Genomic DNA, 21,121 nt, shown 5'->3' on the forward strand with positions numbered 1-21,121 from the left:
AAATTTCGACACGTGGAATTTTCCCGATCAAACACAACTCACCTATTGAACTCCTGGCCACCAATGGTTTTCAGGAGTCCCCCACAACCCATTATCCTCATTTATTTGGGAAGGTAAAATAACTGGAACTGAAAGGGAAAATCATGAAATTAGGATTTTCTCTAACCAAACCGCCATTTTGTCGAATCCACATTACTTGATTTTTCACTCACCATAATTGATGAAACATTGAAATACGTTAGGATGATTAAATTTATAACTATTGTATTTTCCCAGGCGAAGCCATGGGCGAAAAAGAGTGAGATTTTCCTGGAACGAAAAAAATTCGTCTTCACATGTTGACTCCAGAAAAATTCTAAATCTCACCAATCGGTGTTGCCTGACGCAACCCGAGTGTGGCCGCTCTCATTTAGTTTGATCATGAAGCCAATTCATTTTTGAATATTTGCGGAACCTAAGGATATATTATAAGAACCGTTTTGTTAATGACTTAACAATAAACAAATGATATTATGGTTTTATTTAATTATTTTGTTTTATTTTTACGACAATTGACAACGAAGCAAACGCCATCTATTGTGGCTCGAATGAACTCTGAACATCGACCCACGCGTAGTTCTGCACCTTGATGCTAGGTGGCACCAACATACTTTGAACAAAATAGATTTTAATTAAAAGCGAAACGCTAATTAGTAGTTCAAAATTTACAACGTCACAGCGTGTATGTTTGTTACTCCTTCACGCAAAAACTACTGGACGGATTTGGCTGAAATTTACATAGGCTAATTTTTATCCCGGAAAATCAAAGAGTTCCCGCGGGATTTTGAAAAACGTAAATCCACGCGGACGAAGTCGCGGGCATCAGCTAGTCGTTAAATAAAAAAAATTATACCTACCTACACTAGCTCTTAGTGTATCGCATACCAGCCTACATCTGAATACGATAGTAAATCGCGACGCAGCTTACAGAATAAATGTTTAAATGAGTACCGCGAACGTGGTAAGCATCACTTAAGAATACATTTTAGTTTAGAATCGTGGAATACCTCTACACTCTGTATTCTATAGATAGCTATAGATATTCGATAGCTAAATATCTACTGTTTTGTATATCAGGGCCTTTACGAAAATATTGCTAGTTATTTTTATTTAGAGGGGTTTACTCGTATTGCGCACTTAATAAACAATAAGTTTGGTTTTAATTATATTAACTAATCAATTAATGATTTTAAGCCTATTTCGTGGTTTAACGACATATTTTAATGCAGATAACGGGTACATACCACGATTAATTTGATATTTTATTTGTCGATATTTCAACCCAATTGCAGTCCCGTCGTACTCAAATTGCAAACGCCTAGTTTACCCCTTAGTGAATTTTCAAAAAACCTTATCGGATGTCTACGCCATAATAGCTCTCAGCATGTCAACAGCCCGATCCGTTCAGTAGTTTGAGCTGTGCGTTATCTTTAAGCCCGTGTAACTTTAAAACTAGTCCGCGACAGGTCGAGATGGCAATTGGGGTATGAGGCGGGGTCGGGGAACGCCCAGCACGCCCACACGCCACTCGCGCTCGCCCGCACCGGGTCAGCGCGCGGGCTGTGCGGGTGTGCGGGGCGTTCCCTCCCCGATTGCCATCTCGATCTGTTGCGTACCTACTTATACTTTTTTAAGCTATTTATAGGTATCTGCATTTTTTCCATCGCCGTCATTTTAAAATTACGTGAAAAACAATTCAAAAAAAATACGTCAGTATAAAGTAACTGGAAAAACCGAGACTGTAGTAAATTATCTACCTATTAAAACAGTAAAAAACAAAGTAGTTATACAATCTATTATAATGGCGCCTAGCATTGAGTTCAAAATACGGTCTAGAGGAGCAAACCTCATTCAACAATCATCAAAAAATGTGCCAAGTAATGAACATCCTACTTCCAGTAGGTACCTATACGTTCCGTTGGTTAAAAAACGCTCGAATGCTTACTCGAAATCTTCGAACTAACTATTAACATATTTTTTAATTATAAATATGTATCTCTTTTACACTTGTTGCATTACCATAAGAATAACCTACTAAGTTTTTTGCCTGCTCTGTCATATAGGTATGAGTGACAGAGACAACGCTCTACAAAGCCGAAATGTCATTCTAAAAGCCGATGTACATTAATTTCTGCCGCGCACTGTAACTGATTTCCGGTTACTTCCAATGAGGAACTTTCCAGGCGTATTCCTTTAAAGCTTTTGACGACCTCCCTGGCGCAGTCGTGAGCGCTGTGGTCTTAATAGTGGGAGGTCCCGAGTTCGATTCCTGGCAGGGGTTTGGAATTTTATAATTTCTAAATTTCTGGTCTGGTCTGGTGGGAGGCTTCGGCCGTGGCTAGTTACCACCCTACCGGCAAAGCCGTGCCGCCAAGCGATTTAGCGTTCCGGTACGATGCCGTGTAGAAACCAAAGGGGTACGGGTTTAATAAAAACTGCCATATCCCTTCCAGGTTAGCCCGCTATCATCTTAGACTGCATCATCACTTACCATCAGGTGAGATTACAGTCAAGGGCTAATTTGTATCTGAATAAAAAAAAAGCCTCATAGATGCCGTTCGTGCCTGTACATCCAGGCAAATCTGTCATCGATAAAAAGTGGTTGAGCAATTGAAACTCTTTAAAATGTATCATACCTACCAGTAGTAGATTTATTTAAGTAACAAAGTGCTCAGCAATCTGTATAATTTACTATTAGCACCACTAGCACCTTTAAAAAGATATGAGCTAAGCTAAGTATGCAACATTCTAAGCAAACTATGATGAAAATAGACGTGAAACACTGAAAAAAAGTGTGAAAATGAATATGCGAAAATCCTAAGAAAAACTAGTTAGATCCGTGTTAATAAATCATATACCCATACTATTGGTATTGGTATTGTATAGAATTAGCACTTAAAACTTCAAGTATGCACTATTTAGCAGTTCATGATGACTAGACTCAATGCTTGAAGACCAGTCTTCGAACATTGTGTGTTGACGAGTTTCTTGCTGGTTCTTCTCGGTAGGAAAGGCATTCCGAACCAGTGGTAGATGCATCCGACTATTCGAAAGTACTTGTAAAAGTTTATTCGAATAAAAAAGATTTTTATTTTTATTTATTTTACTGTTCAGTGTTGCCAGTGATGACATACCGAGACATGGTCGCTAACTATGGGCCTTATAAGAGTCACTCAGCTCAGCGGGCGATGGAGAGAACTATGCTTGGAGTTCCTCTAACGAATGAGTCTCCTCATTATCCGTAGGAGAATCAGAGTAACCAATATACTCAGCGGGTTGCAAAGCTGAAATGGACTAAATGAAAAAAATAAATTTTGCTTAGCAAACTTACATCTTTACATGCATGGATTAGACCGGAAGAAAGAGTCGATAACCTTAGACAGCGATTGGCAAATACAATTAGGTCACAAGTCACAACTCACAATCCACTCAATGGTTAATCCGAAAATTGCCCATGAATAAGAATGTTAATGTTCTGAAACACACCGAAAGAATGTGTTTAAGGTCTCAGTGTGCAACAGTTCTAATTCCTGTGACCCACATAGCCGCACGTGGCTAATTGCCATTGGTCATTGCTACTTGGCCTCTTAATTGATATGTACCAGTCGTTAGATACAAAAAGATTATTCACTAACTATACCTACCTAGACCTTCCTAAATTCAATATACCTACTACCTAAATAAATTTTCGAAAATACCTGACAGGAACGATATTCTTTTACGACGCAATTACAATATGCAGTTACTTTTCGGGGTTATGTGCGTTATATTTTTAAGCTATTAAATATGACTCTTGCTTCTTTGAAGAGAAATATCGCGAGTAAACCAAACCTGAGAGTTCTCCATAATGTTGTCAAAAGTATGTGAAACCTACCGATCTTGCCGAACATGTCAGCCAGTGAGATGTGTGTGTGGTGATGCTAGAGAAGGCAAAATAGTGGTATATAAGTATATGTATATTTTCATTAGGTCACTTGTATTGAGGTATTTAGTTTGAATCTCTAGCAAAACTAGGAAGCAAGTAGGTATTCGTGTCACAGTGTATGAATTCGGCTGGGAGCAGGGGCCGCCTGCGCCGGCGCAGAGGTCGCCGCGAAGGTCACCCGTTTGCCCAACAATGCACGCTTCCGATCCACTTTGCGCATTGTACTGCAAATTATAAACTGTTTCAACATTATGATTCATGACAATTATTAGGTTGTTACATAACAAGTACGTAGGTAGGTACTTCGTGCTCAGCATGCTATGCTCGGAATGTCTTTGAGGGATAAAGCCCGGAACGAATTTTTGTTTCTTCAATTCTAAAGGGTTGTGCAGTACGCAGCCGAAAGTACATCGCCCTTTAGAATGACATTTCGGCTTTGTAGAGCGTCGTCTCTGTCGCTCATACCTATTTGACGTTTTGTCGGTCTCAACGACAGAGACAGTGCTCTACAAAGCTATCTCCTTCTAAAGGTCGATGTACATTACTTTCGGCCGCACTTGTTTGCAATCACACCAAGTCTTATAAGATGGAGGCATTATTGTGAACTCTGCATCTTTATGGTTTATAACACAAACTCAAAGGTAAATAAATGGCAATAATAGTAAGTTCCCCTTGGTTCGTACTTCGTATAGTTTGTCTAGTCAGTCTTGTGTATTGACTACTTGACTATGTAGTTACCTACGTACGGTGAGTTTCCAGACTTAATGAAACATAGTAAAATAATTCCATTATTTAAATCAGGTAGTACTAGTGACCCCACTAACTTCAGACCGATATCTGTACTACCCACTTTTAGTAAAATCTTTGAAAAAATAATTTTAACTCAACTGCTTAATTTTTTCAACATTAATGATTTATTTCACACCAAACAGTTTGGTTTTACACGGGGTCGCTCAACAACCGATGCTGGTGTTGAGTTAATACTAAATATATTTGAAGCCTGGAGGAATCACGTGATGCGCTTGGCGTTTTATGTGATTTATCCAAGGCTTTCGACTGCGTTGATCATGAAACATTGGTCGCGAAATTGCACCATTATGGAATTAGGGGTGCAGCATTGGAATTGATGAGTTCTTACCTAAATGATAGAATACAAAGGGTAGACGTGAATGGAAAGCGATCTCCCGGATCCGTTGTAAAATGGGGGTGCCACAAGGTTCCATCTTAGGACCTTTTCTGTTCCTTATTTACATCAATGACCTTCCTTACCTCGCTAAGGACAATTACGGGATAGTCTTGTTTGCTGATGATACATCACTTTTATTTAAAATCAATCGATACTTAACAACTTTTGATGAAGTAAACAATTCTCTCACCAAGTTAGTACAGTGGTTCGAAGCTAATAACCTGCTTCTCAACGGGAAAAAGACAAAGTGTATTAAATTCACTTTACCAAATGTTAAGCAGGTGAAAACCACTGTGCAACTTAATAATGAGGAATTAGATTTAGTGGATACCGCTATTTTTCTTGGAATAACGTTAGATGCAAAACTTCAATGGGGCTCTCATATAAATAACTTATCGAACAGACTTAGTTCTGCCGCATATGCGGTAAAAAAGATTCGCCAGTTGACAGACATAGAAACTGCGAGACTAGTATATTTTAGTTACTTTCACAGCATTATGTCATATGGTATATTATTATGGGGTAATGCTGCTGATATTAATTCTATTTTTGTGCTGCAGAAAAGGGCTGTTCGAGCCATATACAGTATGGGGCCACGAGAGTCGCTGAGAACTAAATTTAGGGAAGTTAAAATTATGACAGTGCATAATCAATATATTTTTGAAAATTTACTGTACGTACATAAAAACATAAATAAATTTAAAAAAAAAGTGACTGTCATAATATAAATACTAGAAATAAAAATAAACTTGTAATTCCCGCCTCTAGGCTCAGTAAAGTTAGCAATTCATTTGCTCGTAATTCCATACGTTTCTATAATAAGCTTCCAGAAGACATATTGGAGATGTCTCTCAACAAGTTCAAAGTTTTCATAAAACGTAAACTAATTGAAAAATCCTATTACAATGTAAAGGATTATTTAAATGATAAGCAAGCTTGGGAATGAGTTGCTTAACGACTTTGTGATAGTTCTAATAAGTTTCAATAAATTTGTAAAGTGGTGATAATAAAAAGAATACCCGGCTGAGTTTGTTGTGGGCTCTTCTCAGACCTGGGCGCGTTTGGAACCCTCGTAGCTTTAGTTTTAAGTTTGCGTTATAATTATCACCACTATATTATCTTACAAATCTAACACTATACCAGACAATCAATAAGAGTAATTTATTACCTATTTTGAATAAATCATTTGACTTTGACTTGACTTTGTACCGTTTACTACCGTCTGCCTTGACCCACTTTTGTTAATGGAAAATAAACAACATTTTTATCCTTTCCATCTCCTTAATGATGTATGTGGTATCTATTAGTCCTACGCAGAGTGAGTGGTACGCTCGAGTATACTAAAGCGGGGTTTGCCACTCGGACTGCGTTATGTCACAGGGGCACCAGCTGTGCAGAACAGTTCCAAGTACAGAAGCATCGTACTGAGTCAGCGTGGCAGACTATGGCTTGAACCCTTCTCATTCGAAAAGGAGACCCGTGCTAAGTAGCGGGCCGATGACGGCAGAAGGATTTCCTTTCTGTTTTACAGTTGGTTAGTACCTAATCATAAAAAGGCAGTTAAATATTTAGGTGATGCGAATTTAAATAAAATTGATACTATTGATAGAATGAAGATATATTTTTTTCTATGATCTTCAAAATAATGTCAAATGGTTTATTCGAAATAGGTCATAAATTACACTTTTTGATGGTCTGTTGTTGCATTTTGTAAGATGATGATAGAGTGGTGACAATTTTTACGCGAACTTAAAACTAAAGCTACGAGGGTTCCAAACGCGCCCAGGTTTGAGAGAGTTCGAGTTCTTCGAGAGTTGTTTTGTAAATATCGTGTCAAAAGCGAAGTCCGTACATATTAAACTTTCAAATTAATACCACCTTATCATAATGTGCATGGAAAATACCGAATATTACCTGACTAGGTATGCGAGTGCAAATAGGTGCTCATTGCAATATTTTCTCGTAAGGAATAAGGACAGTGGAAACTTTCAATTAATGCAAATTAATTTCACATAGCTTTAGCGTACTGAATATAATCTGGCAGCACATGAGTATATTATAATGGCGGTGCCACTTTGTCTATAACCAACAACCAGTTACGTAGAGCTACGCAATATCTTATTTTTGTAGAGGAGGGAGGTCTTAGTATACTGGATCATGTAAATAAGCGTTTTCACGCTGTTTATGTAAACAAAGTAAATTCGATAAGTTTATTACTGAATCCGCTTGCCGTGGTCATTCAATTTGAAAAGCTCTCCGCTCTTCGATATACAGGTGTATAAGTGTTCTATAAGTTTACTCCAAAGTTCAAAAATTAACACTTGAGTATGGAATATGGAACGGTGTATGGCATTGCCGTTTTATTTTAACGCATTGCATATGCAAAATTTTGGGACTTTTAGAAGCTTTTTCACTTGAAAACTATAAATACAATAACCGCAATGTTTTAATATTGTGCTTTTTGGTTATTTAACTTATTTTTAATATAATTAATATTTTTAAAACAATGCAGGAATGTTGCGACCCGGGATTTTATTTTGATGGTCCAGTACTGGGTCGCGACCCGGCAAATGGGAAACGCTGCTTAAGACATAAGTACAATCAATTTTTCGCCTAAGAATAGGTACTTAAGTGCCGTAAAGATACCAATAATTTTTTGTAGCTTTCTTAAAAAGCCATTCGTATAATTTATTTTCTCGTAGGATTTTCCTGTTGTGCTACATAGCTATGTAATGGAATTTAAGTAATCGTTAATTATTAGTAATAGCTTTTATGTAGGTATACCTATAACTCGTCCGTGGGCAAGTCCTACCGTCCTACATAGACTAAAATATCCTTATCATAATTATTTATTTTAAAGAAATAATTATCTGGATTCTATTTTATAATTTTACAAAGTGTGTTACCTACACTTGAAGGAAATATCGAAATAAATTTTTAATACATAATATGTCGTATGTGTAATGTAAATCGTTCTAAAATGCACATTTTTTACATCTTAGATCTAGAATCTAGATACCCATGAACTTTTTACCTTAGTTTTGAAATGCGCATCATTCTTTGATATTCTAGGTGCTCTATAAAATAGGAGGATTTTAAAACGCGGCCCCAGTCAGTCGGCACCTATCAAAGTGTAAAGAGCTGTACCTACGCATAACGAATGACACTGTTATTACCATCAAGTACCCTCGGAAACAAGGTATCTGGACTAGGATAAACGCAGCTGTGCAATTATAGACCGCATTCTTTAAAAAAACAGCGCAAACTTCTTATAAAATAGCTGGGCTGGACGCATTTCATTTGCTGTAGAACTAGGGTTGGCAATTATGAACGTGAAGATTAAATTAAAAATAAAATGATATATATTATATTATTAAAAAACTCATGACTTACCTACTAATTTAAGTTGAGATTTATAGAGCGCTCTTTGACTTTGCTAAAATTTACTACACTTTTAAAATGAGCCAGCGTTATATCGCATATATTTGTCTCATTTTACCTGAAACTTAAGTCTGAGAAAAGTCAAAGTACGCTCTATAGATCTCAGCCTTATAAAACCGAAATTTTGCACTGAGGTTCCCTTTATAATGTGAGACAAGATATAAGCCCGGACATTTCGAAATTCCCACGAGATAGGGGAATAAAGAAGATTTATAATAATAAAAAAAACTATTTCTATTATGTTTCTATTGAATTGTCAGCCCTATAGCTCACTTGGGTGGCAGCCGAGCAGTCTAGCGACTGTAGTCAACGCATTTGTATTTTGTATGCGCCCGTGGTGCGCGAGCGAATGCGTGGGACCGAACGCACACATTTACATCATCTAACGTATGCCTATAATAATTCCTTCTACTTGTTAGCCCTTATTTATCCACTGTTGGACATAGGCCTCCTCATATGCACGCAATTCTTCCTGGTGTTGGGTGAACCTCCTTCAAGTTTTTCCCGCAAGCTTGATAATGTCATCCGACCGACCAACGGGATGGTTGTCTTCCAACGTTTCTTTTTTCGGTATGTGGTCTCCATCCCAGTAGTAAACGGGCCCATCTGTGGTCCTACAGACATGCCCTGCCCATATCCATTTCGACTTGGATACTCAAAAAGTGTCAGTTAGTCCCGTTGTTTTCGGGATTGTACCCTACTGTTTGGCACATGGTCCAATGCCTATCAGGTCTAAGGCAGTGTTTTGTAGCCCATATAATAGGTATGCCTTGATAGGTATGTTATACATATAGATATAATTTCCCTTCGTCGTCTCACCCGATAGACAGTACGAACGTAGAGTTAAGTAGATAGACTGGACGTGATAATATGCCTCTTGACGGTCGGTCTTGCTCCACTCTGCTATCCATTTATCCACTAACAACTACATTTTCCGCTCGAGCATCTTAGAGCCCTCGCCCACGGCGACTTTTTGTAGCGATACAGTAGCGATGCTGTCGCGCTTCCGCATCGATACAGTCGCGAAGCGGTCGCTAGCTGTGTGCCCTCGCCCACGGTCTTAGATTCAGTCGCGATGCAAACGCGATACTGTCGCGCTTCTGTCTCGATGCAAACGAGAAAAAAATGTTGCACTGATGCTTGGTTCTCCATTCATGCGCCACCCTCCCTCCGTTCTTTCCCCGATGTCGTCCGACACGGTCGCGCGTTTGCATCGATACAGTCGCGATGCAGTAGCGCGTTGCAAATGCGACTAACACGCGTTAGTAGTGATGCTGGCGTGCGTTTAGTAAACGCGCGACAGCATCGCTACAAAAAGTCGCCGTGGGCGAGGGCTCTTAGAACCCCAACCATCAGTCCTCTGAGCAGTCTGAGCTATACCCCACATATTGCCATTTCAGCTTTGCAATTCGTTGAGCTATGTCGGTTCTACGGATCTCTTCAGTTCTAATTTAATCACGTAGAGCATCTACGAGACCTTTGCTACAGAATTATTTAGAACTGTGACGGACAAAGAAAAGCTTGAAACAAAATTACCGAAAGCTGTATTTGCAGCACTTTAGAAATTAGCACTTTAGTAACTTGGCCTACTTTTCTTTCAGACTTTTAGCACAGATATTAGGGGCTAATTCTGTTGTACAGAATCTCTAAACTAAATTGTCAGGACTTAATTTAATGCTATTCTTTTCCACAGAGAACATTACGAAAAGGATAGCAATATATTTAGACCTGTCATTCTATTGTGCACAATGGCTGAGATCTATAGACCGCACTTTGACTTTGCTCAGACTTAAGATTGAGTTAAAACGAGTCAGATTTATGTGAGAGATATAGCTATGTCTCGTTTTAACTCTGTCTTAAGTCTAAGCAAAGTAAGAGTGCGCTCTATAAATCTCACCCAATCTAAACTAAACTCATAGTTTAGTTTAGATATTGTGCACAAAAGAATCAACCACATTTACTTAAAAGAGTTAAAGAGTAACATCGTATAAAATCGATTGAAACCTAGTAAATGATAATACGATTGTACGAGTATTGTGTGGTACTGGTTACTGGTAGGTAAGTAATCTGGTATTCAGTGACAGCTATAAAAAATAAAATCTTTGTTTTTAGAATAGGTAAAGCCAATTTAAAAAGTAATAGTCATATAATATATAGTACGCGACAAGTGGAAATGGCAATCGGGAAGGGAGCGGTTTTTTAATGGTTTGTTAAGATGTCTAGCTCGGAAATAAATATTTCATACGCCAAAAATATGTTGTTCATAATATTATTTACGGAACACCAAAAGAACGAGGCCCAACTCGCACTTGGTCGATCTTTCTTATTGTACCTAAATAATTTATAAAAGGAAAAGGTGACTGACTGACTGATTGACTGATCTATCAACGCACAGCTCGAACTACTGGATCGGGCTGAAATTTGGCATGCAGATAGCTATTATGATGTAGGCATCCGCTAAGAAAGGATTTTTGAAAATTCAACCCCTAAGGGTGTGAAATAGGTGTTTGAAAATTGTGTAGTCCACGCGGACGAAGTCGCGAGCATAAGCTAGTAATTTATAACAGGAAATGGTGACTGACTGACTGATTGACTGATCTATCAACGCACAGCCCAAACTACTGGACGGATCGGTCTGAAATTCGGCACGCAGATAGCTATTATGACGTAGGTTGAAAATTCATCCTCTAAGGCAGTGAAGTAGGGGTTTGAAATTTAAATAGTCCACGCCGACGAAGTCGCGAGCCTAAGCTAGTTGTACCTAAAGTACTTTAGTCATAGACTGTACGTCGCGCCTCGGGGCTCTGATTCATGGCATAATAAAGTTATTAGACGCCATGGCTCGCGTGAGAAGCAATCGCAAGTCCTGTCAGCTCAATGCTACAGAAACTTCTGGACGATTAGGTTGTTTACCGGCTAACTCGTAGCGGCTTCGCACGGGTGGCCTTTAGTGCGTGTATCATTTATGTAAATAGGAACCTTCTTCGAGATTCATCTAATTTATACATTTGCTGTGATAGTCTAGCTAGTTAAGACGTCCGCATCTATTCGGGAGGTAGGGAGGGAGTTCGATCCCGTGCACGCACCTCTACCTTTGGGAAATAATTATATGCGTTTTAAAGTATTATAAACTAGCTGAGCCCGCGACTTCGTTCGCGTGAATTTAGGTTTTTAAAATCCCGGGGGAACTCTTTGATATTCCGGGATAAAAAGTAACCTATGTCACTCTCCATGTCTTTAACTATACCCATGCAAAAAATCTCGTCGTTCCGTAGCTCCGTGATTGAAGGACAAACCAACAAATCAATAAACAAACACACTTTCGCGTTTATAATGAGGTTACTGATAATAAGGGTACTGATATCACGGAAAATGTCGTGAGGGAACCTGCATGCCTGAAAGTTCTACACAATTTTTTCTGTGAAGTCTGCCAATCCGCACTTGGCCAGCATGATAGACTGTGGCCAAAGTCTTCTCCTTTTGAGAGAAGAAACGTGTTCAGTCATGAACCTGGCGATGGATTGACGACGATGATGATGATGATTCAAATTCACGTATCCCTGACAAGTGACAATAACTATTTATTGTACCTAGCAGATTATAGGTACAGTTAAAACCTGTGCTTCACGGTTTATACGAGCAACAAGGCGTTGATTCAATCCACTCAAGATCTGTAAGTGCACAATAGGCTCTTTTGTGCTGTAAGCTGGAACACATGCTTTTCATTATTATGTAATATGTAGGTCTTCTATAAACGATTTATCATATTTAGAAATACCTATAACACATTCAGCTACTTATACCATATATAAAATATAGTAGGGCATGCATCTATAACTTTTCGGAGTTATGTGCGTTTAAGAGCCGATTTTTAGGGTTCCTCCGTACCTCAAAAGGAAAAACGGAACCCTTATAGGATCACTTTGTTGTCTGTCTGTCTGTCTGACAAGAAACCTACAGGGTACTTCCCGTTGACCTAGAATTATGAAATTTGGCAGGTAGGTAGATGTTATAGCTGACATTATGGGAAAAATCTGAAAACCGTGAATTTGTGGTTAAATGACACAAAAAAAAATTAAGTTGTGGTCATGAACTAAAATTAGTATTTTCAATATTTGAAGTCAGATCACTATATCAAATGGGGTATCATATGAAAGATCTTCATCTGTACATTCTAAAACAGAATTTTATTTATTTTTATGCATCATAGTTTTTGAACTATCGTGCAAAATGTCAAAAAAATACGACTGTATTACGGAACCCTCGTTGCGCGAGCCTGACTCGCACTTGGCCGGTTTTTCAATCGTCAAATAACTTTTTTCAGAGGAATAAATTTGACATTTTGACAGATTTTCTATACAAAAACTGTCAAAGTCTCAAAATTATTCCTGGGGTAAAACTTATCTGACGATTTAAAAAATCAGCCCTTGAGCGATTAATTAATATCACTTGCTTTAATTACCAAGGGGAAAAACATCGTGAGGGAACCGGCATGCCTGAAAGTAAGGCTGATCTACATATAGAGCGCACTTTGACTTTGCTCAGACTTAAGATAGAGTTAAAACGAGACAGATTTATGTGAGAGATATAGCTGTATCTCGTTTTACCTCTTTCTTAAGTCTAAGCTAAGACAGAGTGCGCTCTATATAGATCTCACCCTGAGAGTTCTCTAATATTATGTATACCTAATGTTCTCAAAGATGTGTGAAGTCTGTCAATCCGCGCTTGATATACCTACCCTTCTTTCTCACTGTGAAAGGAGACCCTTGCTAAGTAGTTGAATGTCGATGAGTTGATCATGATAACGATTATAACTACATGTGAATTGAAATGAAAAGCGGCAGATTTTCTTTACAATCTAGTTTCTACTGCAGTACTAGTCTTAGAAGCGAGTTCTATTAATAGAATTATAAACAGGTAGCATGGTGGCCAGGTGGTAGCTGGGCATCTATCAGGTGCTCCGAGCGGGCGGGCGGAGTCGCCGGACCAGATTAGGGAACACCTACTAAGTAATACAGACTAATTGAGCGATAGAGATCACTTTATTGTTCGACTACTTACGGAGTGTTTGGCAGTTGTGCGTGGGTGTGTTTGTATCGCTTCATCAGTTCGTTCATAATACGGTATTAAACCATTTTTTGAAGTGTCTTAATTTGATCTTAGAGTGATAATAGTGATTTCCTAATCGGAGGTGGACGTAGCGGGCTCGATTCCGGGGCACGCACTTGAAGGAAAACATCGTGAGGAGGCCTGCATGTCTGAGAGTTCTCCATAATGATCTCAAAGATGTGTGAAGTCTGCCAATTCGCACTTGCCAGCGTGGTCAGACTAACTGGCCAAAACCCTTCTTGCTCTGAGAGGAGACCCGTGCTCTTTAGTGAGCCGAGGATGGGTTGATCATATAAATTCTTGTGACGACGACAAAAGCACTTGTCACTATTTCGAATAAAATTAATCTTTTCTATTCTATCACAAGTCACACAAATTAATAGAAAACTTCGATATAATTTTGGCAAAAGGCAAGTTCTGTTCTGTCAGTACTCTGTGACAGCGATTAAGTAAAGTGGAGTGGACAAGCATAAAGTGTTTATAGTTTATACGGGCGATTATCCGAGACCACCGGCTTTTGAGGTTGTATGAATTAATACAATCTCCCTATAGCCTGCCTTTAATGGTTCAGTAGGGTTACCATCTGATTTCAAAATACAGGACTCAATAAAATATGTAGAGCAGTTGATGTATACTGTAGTATACATATATCACACAACGGCTTTACTCACGTGTTCAGTCGACTTTAACCGCGAACCGAGTCCCTGTGAAAAAGGACCCGGGATGGATTCGAAACTAGTTAGCTTAACGTCGACTAAACACGTGAGTAAAGCCTAAAAATGTGATATAATATGTATAATAGAAATCACTCACGATAGTTAAAAAGCTAAAACAGTTGATACAGTTTTTATTATCACTTTTCTTCGTCTTTTTCATTGTGGCTAACTATGTACAACTATCTATTGGTAGACCTTGGTTTGATACATTTTTGTATCAAGAAGGTATAACTTTTTATTTAAAACTTATTCACTAGAGTCTGCATACATTAGGTACTACTACATTTCGAGAGCGTGCCACCAAACACGGCCTTATCCAATATTTTATGCCTATGAGAAAATGAAACCCTTCCCTATCTAAGTAATTAGTTAATAATTTTCTCTTTCTACTTTCTTTCCGACTTCTTATTTATTATTCATATACCAAAAATTGTAGTTACAAAGTAATAATAAATTAAGTTACATCGGAAATGCTTATCTCTAAACAGAGATTTCTTCCAGCTTCCCATTCAAGGTTGTGAGTAAGGCGTATCGAGAAGTGGAATTGGTCTACGGTACTAGAATCTAATAAACTACATAAATATCTTATAATAAATACCCAAATCAACTTATATACAATAATAATACTTATCATAAATCATTATATACATAATATATGAAAAATACAAATATATATAATATATAAAATACTCTATATTAATGATATATTTGAATGAGTGTACTGAGTGGCAGTTCTCTCTGACATTTTCAGGAAGTGAGTTCCAAAGTTGGGTAGCTAGTACGGTGGAATATCGAAAACTCAAGTGGGACTTTCTTGGGAAATCTTAACCGTTGGTGGCCCTAGTTGTCCGGCGTTTCACTATTCGCAATAAACAAAGCGTATAATGGGCGCCGTGTGTGGGTCCGCTGATTTTGAACCGGTCTTCTCTTTCATTTCGGATTACGTCGCGAACGGGTGGACCCTTTTTTTCTGTGTTAGTGTTACAGTTGTTATGGTTTGGTAATTTATGCCTTCAGTGTGACCTATTTGCGATAACACATACGTACCTACCATACAAGCTGTGATCCCATAGCAAGCCTAGTGGTTAGGACGTCCGCCTTCTAATCGGAGGTCGGGGGTTCGATCCCGGGCACGCACCTCTAACTTTTCGGAGTTACGCACATAGTTTTAAGTAATTAAATAACTTGCTTTAACGATGAAGGAAAACATCGTGAGAAAACCTGCATGCCTGAAAGTTCTCCATAATGTTCTCAACGGTGTGTGAAGTCTACTAATCCGCACATGGCCAGCGTGGTAGACTATGGCCAAAACTTTTTCACTGAGAGGAGACCCGTCCACTGTAGTGAGCCGGAAGCTACTTAGGTATTTTAACTTTTATCCAAGCCAAAACTGAAGTTATAAAATGACAGGTCTAAATGTATTGCAATCCTTTTCATAATGCTCCCATTGGATTGAGATCTGCCCATTTAGTTTCAAATTTAGTTGGGGTTATTCAATGAGCAGATCAACAAATTCCTGAAAGGCCGGCAACTATTGGTAGTTCTTCTGGAGCTGCAAATGTTCGTGGGAGACGGTATGATCACTTAACATCAGGTGATCCCGCCTGCTCGTTATTTTCATTTTAAAAAATGTAACTATGAATAAGTCCCGCAAATTGCTAATGCGCGTGGCCGCCTTTTTAGTGCGGCCACGCGCAGCACTAAACTAAAGTTTCGCGCTAATGGTATATTTTTATTTCGGGTCAAAATGACGTCATTTCGATGTTAATGAGACATGGTTCCAGCGCAATAGCTATTTCTATTTTAAGTATGTAACGTTGTAATTTTATCTTTCCCAGATGCATCTAAGCTCAATCCAAGTAGTCGCGCTGATGACGCTCGCGCTGGCCACGGCGCCGCGGGCCGCGTCGTCGCCGCACCACGTGGCGCGCCGCTCCTTCTTCAACCTGCAGTGCAAGGGCGTGTACGACGCCGCCATCTTCGCGCGCCTCGACCGCATCTGTGACGACTGCTACAACCTCTTTCGGGAGCCGCAGCTTTTCACTCTGTGCAGGTGCGACCATAGACTGATTGCTTTTTTTAATTGTGGTGTTTTTCAGCTAGTATCAATATTGTTTCACGTGCTAAGAAAGTTGAAAAACAGGGCAATTGCCTGTCCATTGAAAATTTTGAAACGGAGATGTGTTCAAAACACCTATCACATTATTTAAAGACTAGCTTATGTCCGCGATTTATCGCGTGTACCTACTACCTACGCAAATTTCAAGTCCCTATTTTACCAGCTTTGGGTTTTTTTTCAAAAATCCTTTCTTAGCGGATGTCTTTGTCTAGTCATAATAGCTATCTGTACACCAAATTTCAGCCCGATCCGTCTAGTAGTTTAAGCTGTGCGTTGATAGATCAGACAGTCAGTCACCTACTTTTATATATTTAGATGACGTGATAAAATTATCACGTCATCTATCGATAGTCTGATTGGCCCGCTGAACAAGTCTCATCTCTGCTCCAATGGACAGGCAGGCTTGATCGCGCATTATAAGATGAGATACAAGCTTTGCAGCGTTGGGTTTTTCAGTACATACAGTTGTGAACGCAAACGACGTCACAAATACCCGTAAATTGAACTTCCTTCCTAAGATAATAATTTTTATCTACGAGTCTATCTGAAAATCGACGAGTGGCCAATTTTCAACTTTCATAGCTCATATTATTTTAATCAATTTAATTTTGTGGCGTTTTTCAGCCAGTGTGAATTCAATTTCGTCTTCTTTTTTTGTTTTAAATGTGGCGTTTTTCAGCCTTAGAAAAAAAAATTGCTAAGCCCTAAACTTTAAAAATTGTCAATTTCCTTTGTCATGTAGTGAAATAAAAGTATTCTACAGGGGCTCGAATGTAACTTTTTAATTAATTTAAGTTAAATTGAAACGAAAGAAAAAACGAATTGAAACGAAGCGGCGCTAATCCTGTCGTCTCACTCACACACTATATACAGGTTACTGTATAAAGGGAGATCGAATGATAAACGCCACTCTTTTCGATTCTTTTCTTTATTGGAACGCGTTACTGTCATAGCTACGAGAAAGGGATGGAGAATTTTCCGTCTAAACGATAGTTTTACGCAAAGTTAACGTTAACTTGAAAAGTTACATTAAAGGTTCTGAAATCTAAGGGCTCTGTGACCTTGCGTAGACTTAAGACAGAGTTAAAAAGACACAGAGCTATATCTCTTACATAAATCTGTCTCGTTTTAACTCAATCTTAAGTCTGAGCAAAGTCAAAATGCGCTCTACAGATCTCAGCTTAACATTTAAGGTTTTGACGAATTTGAAAGCTTTTATAAAAAAACGCCCCCCCTCATGTACTTTTTTATTGCTAATTTACTCAAAATATGTATTGATTGTTGGGGCACAGGCAAGACTGTTTTACGACAGACTACTTCAAGGGCTGCGTGGAAGTACTGCAAGAGACGGACCAACTAGAACTATTCAAGAAGTATATAAAACAGTTACACGGGGCGGACCCAGGGATTACTGATTAGGTACCCGGCGAGTTTTATTTTTTTTCTTCCTACCTTCCTTTCTTCCTCGGTAATGGATCACGAACTGTGAAAATCTCTTTTTACTTTTTTTCCAAGAATCCTAATTGCATGTTTTTTTTAAATAATAATAACTGAAACTATTCTAATCTAAGTCCGTTCCAAAACCTAGTTTTTCAAATTTTCTATCTATTTCAGTAGGTACTCCATTGTAAAGAGAAATCTTTAGAAAGCAATCCCAAATTCATCTGATAGAAAGATCATAGAAAATCCCTGTCAGATGCTGGTCTTGTAATATTTTAAGGCTATCCATTTTTTTTACCAAACACACCTTCTAGGCAAGCAGGCTCCAACCTAGACCTCACCATTGATTTTTACTAAGCATGATTGTCATCAAGCGCAATCTTGCAATAAAAAAAGTTTATCAAATGCAATGGCCAAGGCTATGTTCAAGACTTCTCTAATAGAGAAGATTTTTCTTCTTCCTCACACTATATAGTAGTTATTACAATTCAGAATAAATGAATCCAAAAATTAAATTATCCCTCTCTAACATCAAAAATATCTCCCAAGCCAACACTTAGTGATACCCTTTCTTCCTACCACTTTACTCAGAATGGCTTTTGGTTTCTCAATATCCTTTCTCTTTCAGCTCTACATTAACCACGCTTTCTTTTATAAGCACGCACGCAATTTTTGTTACTCATTTAATTAAAGTAGGTATTGGGTTATTAACCGCATGCAAATCTGCACCAGTTTGCACTTCTTCGCTAACTTTTTTGGTAATTTGGTAAAATCTAAAGCCAATATTTTTTATTTATGTGACAATTGAATAAATTGCAACTATTTTTAATATTTTATAACTGTATCCTAATTCTAAACGTCCGATATTTGTATTGGAATACTTATTTTGGAGTGTATCATTCATAATATTTTTATCTTAGAACATACGAGTAATATGTTTTTAAAGTTAACAGCAGCTATCATATTATTGTATTTTTAAATGTTAGACATCATTTTTTGTATCCTATTTTGTGGTTATGTAATAATTATGTAAGTATGTACCTAGGTACCGTATAATTTATCTCTACTTTCTGTATTCTTAATTCTTTAGGTATCTATTTCTTGTAACATATAAAGTGCATGTTAATTTCTAAGACTGTTCACAAATTACTTTTACGATAGTGGTTATATGAATTTGTTTTAATAATAATCTTCTAAACCTGTTTTAATTTTTCTCGATTGTTTTTACTTTTTTGTCTGCTAATATTCTGAGAATTTAAATATTTAAAAACGTTTAAAAACGTTTTTGTTCTTGATACTTTACTTTAGAAAAATCCGTAAGACCCGTTGGCAAGTGATGATGCAGCCTAAGATGGAGCACAATTGCCTAGAAGATGGCCATAGACTCTTGACTTGAACCTAAGCTACATTTGCGGATACAATAAGATTTCGCTTGTTAGTGCTGCAATCTAAGATGAGAATGCAATAATTTAGAGACCCATAAATATCCGGAATAGGGTTTTACAGAGACCCTAATGCAATGCTAAAATGATTTGGCGTTATTTAAATGTCTCTAGTTCCTTTTACGATCGAAATTGGTAATAATAATCTATCCATAATCTGTTGATAAGTTTCTTAGCGACGTTGTTAGTTGTTAAATAACATGCATGCATTGGGACTCCCCGTCTTATAGTTCTATAAGTTCTTAAGTATGGGTTGCCTGGAAGAGATCACTTTAGTGATAAGGTCGTCCTTTGTTTTTTAAGCGTATCTTGTATTCTTACTCTCTGTAATTTTGTTAACAATAAAGTTGTTTAAATTAAAAATTAAATTAAATTAAAATGCAATTTTTGACAAATAACAACGTCGCGTTGCTAAGTTGTTAATCCATCGACAGATTACAAATAGAATTATTAATTTACCTAATGGCCGGCCGTTAAAATTTAAAAACTATGTAGAAACCATTTCGATTAGTTTTGTAATGTAAACTTTTATGTTCCAGGTCGAAATGTTTCACTTCGCCCTACTTCAAGGGTTGCATGGAGTCCTTGTACCTCTACGACGAGGAGGAACAGTTAGATCAAATGATCGACTTCATCGGGAAACGCTAACATGCACACAGCCAACACATTTCGCGCCAACTCTTGACATGACGCCATCTTGTATAACCCAACCGATCGAATATACAACCACTGTTTAAACAAAAGCTACAGCGTAAAGGTAAAACACAATTCCACCGCTTTGCCAACAAAAAGCAGAACAGAAACAGTCAAGTTCCTCCAGATTGACGTCTGCTTTCTATCCTCAACGTATTCTAGTCTTTAACGCGACATAAAAATATTTATGTTTGCAACTAATTGTAATGTTATCATAATTTGTATTAGATAATGTGTATACAGTGCTAAGGACATTTATTATTTTGTGTTATACATATAAGTGTTGTAAAGCTTCTTGCTACGGGAGTGTAATGTATATTGAAGATTTGTTTTATTGATTGTATTAAATTTGTATTAGATCGCCTCCTAGGTAATAAAAATCGTTCAAAAAATAATAATATTGAGGCAGATATTTCCCTGGATCCGATGCTGGTCATCTAATTTTTAATCTGTCTTTTTGAAAAAGAAAATTTTCTGAGCCTTAAAGGACTTGCATCCAGGGCCGTAAAAAATTAATTTAAAAAATCCGACTGAGATTGCCTATTTAATTATATTGTGACGCATTCCAAACGCAGTATTTAATTAAATAACTTACGCTTTTTATCTGAGTTTTTTCTACTAACACGATGACGATGGTATTATGTATATTAGGTCGCCGATAAGTAAATAAGCCTTTGTAATATATAGTTTAATTATGTAAATCACAAACGTGGCTTTTTAACGTATGTATTCCGTATTATTGTACATCTATAGATTTAAGTTGGACACAATGTATTTAATTCTTATTTACAATTAGAATTAATTATCAACCCAATTTTAATGAAAGTAGACGGTAAAGTGACATTTATTATGATAAAAATAAACCAGTCAAGTGCGAGTCGGACTCGCACGCGAAGGGTTCCGTACCATCATATAATATAACACTATGAACTTTTAAATTGCATGGCAGCCATTTTGAAATCTTAATTATATGTTGTTATGACAGTAATAGACACACTGAAAATTTCAACT

At 37.6% G+C, this 21,121-nt stretch overlaps 1 protein-coding gene across 7 annotated transcripts in view; it reads left to right on the forward strand.

The window, feature by feature from the left end:
• Positions 1-20,508, forward strand: part of ITP (ion transport peptide) — a 104,127-nt gene extending 83,619 nt beyond the window's left edge. For 5 of the 7 annotated variants that reach the window (XM_069505521.1, XM_069505522.1, XM_069505524.1 and 2 more), the window contains exons 2-4: positions 16,255-16,469; positions 17,828-17,954; positions 19,957-20,508. In XM_069505521.1, the coding sequence (XP_069361622.1) occupies positions 16,255-16,469; positions 17,828-17,954 (342 nt within the window). In that variant the 3' untranslated portion in view covers positions 19,957-20,508. The remainder of the gene's footprint in view (positions 1-16,254; positions 16,470-17,827; positions 17,955-19,956) is intronic. The other 2 variants (XM_069505526.1, XM_069505525.1) reach the window with 2 other exon arrangements.
• Positions 20,509-21,121: the final 613 nt, after the last annotated feature.

The sequence above is a fragment of the Maniola hyperantus genome, chromosome 20 (assembly GCF_902806685.2).
Source record: "Maniola hyperantus chromosome 20, iAphHyp1.2, whole genome shotgun sequence".
Lineage (NCBI taxonomy): Eukaryota > Metazoa > Arthropoda > Insecta > Lepidoptera > Nymphalidae > Maniola > Maniola hyperantus.